Here is a 10628-nt window from a genome sequence, read left to right on the forward strand (position 1 = left end):
GTCAAAAATGTGCGCTCTTTCTGTCATGAGGATAGTTTGGGATTCATCTTACAAACCGGGGAAACATTTCTCATAGTTAACTGAAAGATGCATGTTTCAATGTTAAACAGCTGTGGATATCCTGATAAGAATAAAGCAACGAAAAGGAGGATGAAGAAAGGGAAGTGTTCTGTACTTTGACCTGTTTACCAGTGGACACGGAGAATGATTGAGAACATATCGCTCTAAACTTTTACGACTCAAACAGACGTGAAATCAGGTTGTGTTCAGACATAAGTGTGATGAAGTGGTGAATTTCACGCTCAGATGGAATGTTGAATCTTGGAGACGCGCATCATCAGTAACCGAGTGACAATATTATGGACTTGGCGACAAATTACCACTTCGGTGTTGTTTTGTATACCAAACGGGACCTATCAAAACCAATTTGAACCTCTTTGAGATGATGTATGTATATGATTTCCCATGTATCAGATCACATGACGTAAAAAAACTAACGTTTGTAGGTTAGGCACCCATGTCCTCTCACACTGCAGCGGTTCATGTGCAGCTCTACTGGGACTGCATAAGCAGCTTTCAGTACGCTTCAAAAAAGTCATGACCTGCTTAATTCTGAATGTTAGGCCAGAGCCCTCTCTCTCTCTCTCTCTCTCTCTCTCTCTCTCTCTCTCTGTGTGTGTGTGTGCGTGTGTGTGTTTTTGTCTCAGTCATTTGTCCTACTGATTCATTATTTGTAAGTCGCTTTCAAAAGCGTCAGATAAAAAACAAAATACATGCAATCTAAATTATGCCAAATGTCTACTGTAGCGGATAACGTAGACATAGACCAAGACGTTTAAAAAGATGACAAGCTTTTTAACTTGCATTCCGACCGAATTATTAAATTAATCACCACGGGTAATTTGTCTCCATGTCTTCAGATTTCCGCGCTGGGTTTCAACCGACACAGTTACATCACTTACATGATCATTGCCCATTCCGTCGGGATGACAAAATCAGCAGTTCATGTTTCAGCATGTAAAATCCTATCTAACCCTTGTCTTTCAGTAGCTGGGACAATTTAACATGCTGCATCGTCTCTACCTCTGCATAATATAGAATTCAAGCGTGTCCTCTCCCTCTTTAATCACTATCTCAATTCATTTTTTACATTATTCTTGGCTTTGAAGATGTATTTTCCCTCATATACCTTGAAATGGAACCAGCTCTGATCTGAAACTTCACCAGTGCAGCCCATCTCCTTGGTGCTCCCATGTTGCATTTTCCACGGAAGGAGCCATAAACCAGCCACAAGCTACAGAGTTAGAAGTCTCCAATGACTGGCCTAATATCACAGATAATGATGGCTGTGGCTAATTAATAAACCACTGCAAACATAGGCTGAATTTCCATCTGTCTGTGTGGTCATTGTTATCATCTCTCTCTCTTTCTCTCTCTCTCTCTCTCTCTCTATCTCTCTTTATTGTCGTGTGTGTTTAACTCATCATAGGTAAAATCTCTGAAGCATCAAAGAATGATGTAGCCAGCCAGTCTCTGAACAACATGACTGAACTGAGAGGAATTTAATGTGTGGGTGTGTGCAAATGTGGGACCTCAAGCTATAGTCTATGAGCAGAGGGATGGCATTCAGTCTGTGGGTCACATCATTGAAAAATAATCTTTCTGTAAAAGGGCGTAGGTTTGGTCTGAGCTTTGGTGTGGACACTACTCCCCCCCCCCCCCCCCCCCGAAAAAAAACAAACACCCAACTCTTTCACCAGCCACTAAAATTATTAAAATGTGCTACTGTCCAACTACTATCCATGATTAAAATGTGCTACTGTCCAACTTCATCTAACTACACTGTGTAGCCTACATAATCTGATTTTAATATGTAGGCTACAGATATGTAGGCTATATTTAACATTTATTTTCTATTTGGTCTGTTATGAAATCATGCCCATTTAAGCACAGCTCAGTTTTAAGAAACTTAAATACATGCATGCTTAGCATTTTGTGAAAAGAAATCATTAAGGCTACATTGACAAACTCTTAACCGTGAGCTGCCTGTATATTCTTTGATTCTAATATTTACATATATCTAGGCGGTGTAAGCACAGCTCAGTTTTAAGAAATGCAGCCGAAAGACCATGTTGAATTTTGCAATAATTTATTTCAAAACCGGATTACTCTGGAACAGCTAACTATACACGGGGATGCATTACACCTTTGTGTTCGGTAAGGTCTGCTGTTTATTCTGATATATGGTTTGTCATGTGTTGTGTGAAGAGTGTGTAGGCCTACGATATTCCACTGAGACGAATGGATGTGGAGATGGGCGCAGAGAATAATTATTAAATCTCTTGAAGTTATTTTTCTCGCGGACTGTTTATCACAGCAAACAGTGACTAGCTAGCCCCGTTTAAAAGCTGAGAAAAGGCTCTTTCTTGTGACACATGTGTGATGAGTAGCCTACTTCTCGAGGAGTTCAACAGAGAAGAATGGGTGAATTTGGACGCACTTCATGCTTAGTGAAGTAAAGCTGAAGCGCTGCATGCTGCGCAGGAGACTGCGGCTCACTGGTAGTTATTATAGGTAACTTCAAATCAGCGCGATTTACTCTTAGGCTACTGCACATTACAAGATCTGTACGAGATGATCCGCAGCACTGAAGTGAGAAATGATTTAACTCTTTGTGTAGCGCATGTGAGCGCTTTTTCCCCCATTTCAACCTGAATATTGGTGGGGACATTTCAGTCGTAATTATGACCGCCGCGCAGCGAAGCTGCGGTCATATAGGTTTAGTCAGATGTTTTTTTTTTTTTTTTCTTTTTTTTTTTTTTTTTTTCGCATGTCCAAATTTCCGTCAATGAGTCCCGGGACACTGAAAGACCGGGGTAGACGAAACTTGGTGGGCATGTAACCCCATATGGATAGCATGGAACCATCGTTTTTCGTTTTGATCTGTAGCCCCCCCCCGCTGGACTGCACCCCCCGAAAGGAGGGTAGGGCAGACACAGTTTTCTGTGAATATCTCGAGAACCGTAAGGTTTAGGGGGACCATTTTTTTTTTGTAAGTTGATCTCAAGGGGCCATGTCAACCCATTCCATAACCACTCATTTCATGTATAGCGCCACCTAGTTAAACACAAAAAAGTAAAAATGAGGTGTTGTAATCGTAGGTATCTGTGACCTAACATAGTCAAAACTGCACGAAATTGGGATCATTATGACACCCTCTGAATGCACGCCAAGTTTCGTGGAATTTCGTTCATGGGGGGCCACACAATAAATTAATTTATGTTACTATACACCAACTGGCCTGTAGGTGGCCGGAGACAGTTTTCTGTGAATATCTCGAGAACCGTAGGGCCTAGGAGGTCCACCTTTTTTTTGTATGTTGATCTCAAGGGGCCATGTCAACCCATCCCATTACCACTTATTTCATGTATAGCGCCACCTAGTTAAAAATTAAAAAGCAAAAATGTAGGTGTTTTCATCACAATATCTCTGGCTGACATGGTCAAAACTGGACGAAATTGAAAGTGTAGGATCATTATGACACCCTCCGAATGCATGCCAAGTTTTGTGTACTTTCGTTCATGGGGGGCCTTACAATAAAATAATGTATGTGTACATTTAGTGACGTACACCAACAAGGATTCCCGGGACACTGAAAGACCGGGGTACACAAAACTTGGTGGGCATGTACCCCCACATGGATAGCATGGAACCATCATTTTTCGTTTTGATCTGTAGCCCCCCCGCTGGACTGGACCCCCCGAAAGGAGGGTAGGCCAGACACAGTTCTCTGTGAATATCTTGAGAACTGTAGGGCCTAGGATGACCATTTTTTTCCCGTATATTTGCCTCCAGGGGTCATGTTAACCCATTTCATGTGCACACATGTGCACAAACAGATACACACGCACACACACACATTCATACGTATGACATATACTCACACAGTAGACATATGTACGCTTCCATGCACAGGCACATACGCAGGCACACACACAAGCACGCACACACACACACACACACACACACACACATAACATAAACATAACACAAACAATCAAGAATTTCTCAGAATTATGAACAGGCAAGATGGAGGTGGGGTTGTATAAAATGAATTTTACATGTGAAATCTATGAACTAATCATGTTTTGGGACTTGTTGTCTAGCAGATACCAGTGAGAATTGAGTGTGGATAATGCAATTTAGTGAGACAGTTAGAATCATATAGGCCTTTCAGCGTGATTTCTTTTTGTGGAAAAAATGTGCTGGACTGGGCGGCGGTCATATATTGTACCGCTCTGCGGTACATCTAGTTTTACATTGGTGTGGACACGTCCTTCGGTCCCCACGCAAATCTACGCCCCTGTTTCTGTTGCATTCACCACAAAGTGTATACTGTGTTTGTAGTCAGAGTCAGTAGTTGACAATGTTGCTAATGTGATTGGTGAGGGCCACTGTCCTCGGAGCAACTTGGGGTTAAGTTATGTCACATATGATTCTCCATATTGGACTGTCATGAAAAGTAATGACTCCTGTCAACATTAAACATTTTTATTGCAAGATTTGTATTGAATGATGTGGTGTGGGGTGTACCAAATTAGACTCTTTTTATGCTATTTGTGTCTGTATGGTATTTGTGAAATAATTTGCTGCAGAATTAGACGTGAATTAGAGAATGTATGTGAACAAAGCAGAATGCAGGAGTCGTCAGCAGAGAGACGCATGCTGAGGAAGACACGGTTTAGGTGCATTGTGCTCTGAAGAAATGCTGAGCTCAACCAATGATGACACAGCTGACAAGGCCCCCTGAAAGGCTTTGGAAAGCTATCACTGAGATTGCTTTGTGTACAGATGTGTATTACATGGGAGAGGCAGCACAAAGGCATCTCTAACATGTGTGTAGGCTGCATGTGTGTGTGTCTGGGTGTTCTCAAATGTGTGTATAGGCTGCATGTGGCTGGGTCTGGGTGTTCTCTGTAGGCTGCATGTGTGTGTGTCTGGGTGTTCTGTAACGTGTGTGTAGGCTGCGTGTGTGTGTGTCTGGGTGTTTTCAAATGTGTGTAGGCTGCATGTGTGTAGGTTTGGGTCTGGGTGTTCTCTATCTGTGTAGACTGCATGTGTGTGTGTCTGGGTGTTCTGTAACGTGTGTGTGTAGGCTGCATGTGTGTGTGTCTGGGTGTTTTCAAATGTGTGTAGGCTGCCTGTGTGTAGGTCTGGGTCTGGGTGTTCACTAATGTGTGTAGACTGCATGTGTGTGTAGGTCTGGGTCTGGGTGTTCTCAAATGTGTGTAGGCTGCATGTGTGTGTGGCTGGGTTAGGGTGTGCTGGTGCAGTTTCAGGGCGTCTGTCACTCAATTATCTACTCATGCTTACTGATGTCATTAGGGATAGTGAACTAATTATGACCCTGAGGGCGCAGTCAGAACGACGTTTTTAGTCATCAGTAAAATACACTCTCTCGGTATAGCTCTTACAGTTGGATCTGTGCGGTGGGATTGTCTCTCCCCAGCCTTATTTCATTATTGGTGATTTTTCATATTTGCACTTTTTTTTGACAGTTTTCCACACTGAGCCTAAGTGGTGAGGCAGCATGAGGTGACCTGCGTTAGCTGCAGTATCCAGTCAGCCAGCAGCATGGCATACCCAATGCTCCTCCCCCCTCTCCCACCCGCTCCCCCCAACTGCTCGACCGCCTTAGAGGAGCGCAACTGCTCTTTCGCTAATCTGTCAGCGATCACAGCTTATGGCAGTGATGAGTGTGACAGCAACAGGACTCTCTTTGTCATCATGGCGATAGCCTACAGTGCAGTGGCCTTGCTGGGCGTGGTAGGCAACCTGGCTCTTATCCTTGCCATCATCCGACAACGAGAGATGCACAACGTCACCAACGTCTTGATTGCCAACCTCTCGCTGTCGGACTTGTTGATGGCGCTGGTGTGCCTGCCCTTCACCTTCGTCTACACCTTCATGGACCACTGGGTGTTCGGGGAAATTCTGTGCAAGCTCAATGGACTGGTCCAGTGTTGCTCAGTAACCGTCTCCATCTTCTCACTGGTTCTCATTGCCATGGAGAGGCATCAGTTGATCCTGCATCCTCGTGGCTGGAGACCCACAACACACCACGCCTGCATAGGCATCGCTGCCATCTGGACTCTAGGGCTGGCCACCGCTGCCCCCTTCCTGCTGTTCTCCATGGTAACGGACACCCCACTGACACAGCTCCCGCCGGAGATGAGGGAGCAGTTCCATGGGAAGGTGGTGTGTGTGGAAGCCTGGCCGTCCAGGAGCTTCAAACTGACCTACACCACGTCCATGCTCTTCCTCCAGTACATCACACCACTCCTCTTCATATTTGTCTGCTACTACAAGGTATCTACACACACACACACACACACACACACACACAGACACACACACACACACACACACACACACACAAAGGACACACAAATTTACTCATTCAGTCACTTTTGATTATACACTGTCACACACACACACACACACACATGAATTACAGCATCAAATGGAAGGACATTAGGCAGTGTAAATATTTAGAATAGTATGTTAATAGTGAGGAACAGAGAAGTCAAGCATGAAGAAAAGAAAGGGCAAAAGGAAGAGAGAGGAATAACAATGCTATTATAGATCACATAAAGCTAGAGTCTGGTGAGATGAAAGAAACAGCATTTTCCATTTGCACACACACACACACACAGATATGCTGTCCTGAACCTGAGGATAAACATGGCCATATTTCTTATCCTTTGTACAGGAATGAAATAACTTTTCCATGCTGTTACTCCAAGAGAACAGTGAGAGCCAAACATTGTTCTCTCTCTCTCTTTCTCTCTGTCTCTCTCTCTCACTCACTCACACACATGCACACGCACACCCACACACAGATACACACATTGCACTATGACTGCCAATTACAAGAGAAAGAGACGGAAGTGGGAGAGGGGATATAGACAGTCAGTGGAGGAGAGGAGTGGAGGAGAGGAGAGGAGGAGAGGGAGCTGTCTGTTCTGTTTACCTCTTCCTATCACAGGGGATAATAATGATAATGGTGGAATGTACCAGAAAACAGCTGAACCAAGACATAGCCACAGCTTTCTTTCCCTTAATCTCTCTGTAACTCTTTCACTCACTCACTCATTCATTCATCATCAGGTGCACTTCATCAACACACATGCGCGCGCGCACACACACACACACACACACACACACACACATTTCATGGTGATGTCGCATTGTAACCACAGATGACCAGCAGCTAGGATGAGCTGTCACATACATTTAGGATTGAGCAAGCACCACACACACAAAAGGCAGAAAAACATGCTACTGCTGTAATGACACAGAAACCCATCCCAGCCCAATTCAGCAAAGGCACAGAGGCCCTAATAGAGAATGCAAACACCTCTAAGCACTGGATAATGCAACCTTCAACCCATTAGAGGGGAGCGTTTCTTACTACGTCATCTCCCAGGTACAATCGGACGGGACGAATGCATTTCACTGAAACCAAACACCATATGGGTTCACAATTCCGTTTCTATGATGACTGTAAAGCTTTCTGAATTTTAATTTCAAATAAGTGGAAGAGAAACAATTATTTAACAGATGACCAGTTATGTATTTACCAAGGGCATGCACACACATACACAATCACACACAACCTCACAATCACACACAACCTCACAATCACACACAATCACACACACGCCTGCATTACCTATTCTACACCCTTACGAGTCAACTCCTTCACATATCCATTTACAGCAGGGCAAATACAGATTGCAATTGTGTGTGTGTGTGTGTGTGAGCGTGTGTGCATGTGTATGTGTGTGTGTGTGTGTGTGTGTGTGTGTGTGTGTGTGTGTGTGTAAGTGTGTGTCTTCTGGGCATTGGAGCTTTGACTAAAGGGACATTTTCCAGGTCACCATGATCTTGTTCAACACAAACATTATCCAACAGAAGTAGTTGAATAGTAAAGAGTTGCAGCTGTGTGTGTTTAAGGTTGTGAACTGCTTGATACAGGCTTGTACACCCTTCAAACCAGATTGATTAATATTCATTGTTTTAAATGCTCACCACATGAATATTTATTAATATACACCACACTGCAGGAGTCAAAGCTCTGGGACTGCCAAAGAGGAGCGACAGCTTGTCAATCAGTTAGTTAGACGGCACACCAGAGACAAGGTCTCCCTCCTCAGTGTGCTGCAGCACAGTCAAGACTATTAATACAACTGTGACATCACACACACACACACACATGGGCGCATACACACTGACATTAAGTTGACATTTAATGGCAGTTGGACTCCCAAGAGGAGATCTGCTTTCTGAAAAAAAGGGAGTATGCTAAAGCTGAAGCTTCCACCATCTGATGGCAGACCTTATCTGAGCCCAGCATAGAGAGGAAAGAGAGGGAGAGAGAGAGAGAGAGAGAGGCAAAAGACAAGAGAAGGGAAGAGAGAGGGATGGAGAAGGAGAGGGGTCATTCAGTTAGAAAAGGCAGGGGCAGTGTTATGAACGAATGAAATAAGAATGACTTGTGAATACACACACACACACACACACACACAGAAATACAGATGCTGGGCTTGTAGTCAGTTAATGATGTGGGCACTTTAGACATACTGTCTTTAAATGCATACATTTGATTGACCTAGTATTAGTAACCGCCCACCCAGCCACGGCGTCTGTCTGTAGTTATTTATGCCTCTACTTATTTAACGTCTTACTTGATTAGACTTTTTTACTTGTGACAGTGTTTATATACGGTGGTTGTGTGTGTGTGTGTGTGTGTTCAGATCTACACGAGTCTGCGTCGACGGCGGAACATGATGGAGCGCGTGCGCGAGAGCCGGCAGCGGAGCAGCGAGATGCGGCGCATCAACGTCATGCTCTTCAGCATCGTGGTGGCCTTCGCCGTCTGCTGGATGCCTCTCAACGTCTTCAACGCCATCATCGACTGGCACCACGAAGCCGTCATGAACTGCACGCACGACCCCCTCTTCTCGCTCTGCCACCTGCTGGCCATGGCCTCGGCCGGGGTCAACCCCGTCTTCTACGGCTTCCTCAACCGCAACTTCCAGCAGGACCTCCGCGGCTTCCCGCTCTGCCGTCTGGGCCGAGGCCGGCCGCAGGAGGAGTACGACACGGTGGCCATGTCCACCATGCACACCGAGGTCTCCCGCACCTCGCTCAAGCTCGGCACATTGGACACCTGAGGCCAGACTGTACACATTCAGCTTTGGCTGACTGGTTGTGTGTCCGCTCAGGCGTGTCCATGTGTGTGTGTGTGTGGACTTGTGTGTGAAAGTCGCAGCACTTTAGAGAGATTGTCTTAGTAAACCTCACATCAGACTCTGAGCTCTGAATGACTTGTAAGCGTGAGGAGACAGAAGGATGAAGACATCAGTAATAATTCAGATCTGCGGGTGATGCAGATATTTAACATCAGCATACATGCTAAAGTTCTCTCTAGCTGGATTGAGTGAGTTACGAGCATCCATAGCATAACTCTGTGTCAGGAGGAAGACGAGTTTTGTCAGGCACACATCAGCTCGTTCATCGATTAAACTGAAGTTCATGATGAATTTCTACTGTTAATTGGCACCAGCAGGATTCACTGCCACTAATGACTTCTGCTGTGTGATTTATGTCACTCATCCTGTCTTTGCCTGTCAGCTTGTAGAGTGTGTGTGTGTGTGTATGTGTGTATGTGTGTGTAAGAGAGAGAGAGAGAGAGAGGAGGTTGAAAAGTGGTGGTCACCACTTGTCCCCTGCTCCCTTGACCTTAATGCATCATTTTGATGCTGAAATGAGAGGAAGAGGAGAGGAACCTGACAGAAGGCCCACAGGAATGTTTCTCTTCTGCAGTCCTATGTAGAACACCAATGCTCTCTCTCTTAGGAGCTCGCTGAATGTAAAATGTAAGATATCAAGATTGTTATATGTTGTGTTTTCATTCTGAAAAGGAGCCAAGTTGTTCAGCTTTCACTTCAACTGCTGAAAGAATTAGTCTCTCTGACTACCTCGACACAAGCATTACAGAAAAGCTTCAGAAGACCTGCACATTATTGTGTACTAGCAACATTCAGGTGTTAGAAGATAACAGAGGAGTTTCAATGTAGATCTCCTGGAGACGTTATGCATTACTTGACAAGACGAAACAGACAGTAGCTATAATGTATTTTAATGACGTGAGTGTGAGTCTGTGTTTCCCCCTAATGTAGACTGTTTTACTTGAAAAAGGCTTTGCAGATTTCATGATGCAGCTTTTGGTGTTTGAACTCTCAAAGCATTAAAATAATATTGAATTGTTGTAAACAAGTAAGCATCTTGGATATAGACACATGCAGCTCTGCAAAGCCCATGCTTGGTTTCACTGTACATTGTTGTCATGTGATGTTGACATAGCCAACAAAATACTGAAGTGTGCAAATGTTTGTGTTACTATTCATAAATGTACAACAGTTTTCTGCTGTCAGAAGAACACTTTAAAGGAAATTGTAACAGCGCATTTATCAGTTCTTAAAGATAAGCTTGCCAATAATCCAGGATTTTCGGTCAGGCTTAATCCGGGCTGAAGAGGTTTTTGTTTGCGTCTGTGCCAA

At 44.3% G+C, this 10628-nt stretch overlaps 1 protein-coding gene across 1 annotated transcript; it reads left to right on the top strand.

Annotated features, from left to right (window-relative positions):
- The first annotated feature begins 5634 nt into the window (after positions 1-5634).
- npy1r (neuropeptide Y receptor Y1) lies at positions 5635-9239 on the top strand. The gene is made up of 2 exons (XM_076293327.1): positions 5635-6369; positions 8820-9239. The coding sequence occupies exons 1-2, from the start codon at positions 5635-5637 to the stop codon at positions 9237-9239; spliced, it is 1155 nt and encodes a 384-aa protein (XP_076149442.1).
- Positions 9240-10628: the final 1389 nt, after the last annotated feature.

The sequence above is a fragment of the Alosa pseudoharengus genome, unplaced genomic scaffold (genome assembly GCF_046254945.1).
Source record: "Alosa pseudoharengus isolate Yale_2024_CS ecotype anadromous, Long Island Sound unplaced genomic scaffold, YU_APseudo_1.1 YU_APseudo_1.1_scf_2, whole genome shotgun sequence".
In the NCBI taxonomy this organism is placed as follows: Eukaryota; Metazoa; Chordata; class Actinopteri; order Clupeiformes; family Clupeidae; genus Alosa; species Alosa pseudoharengus.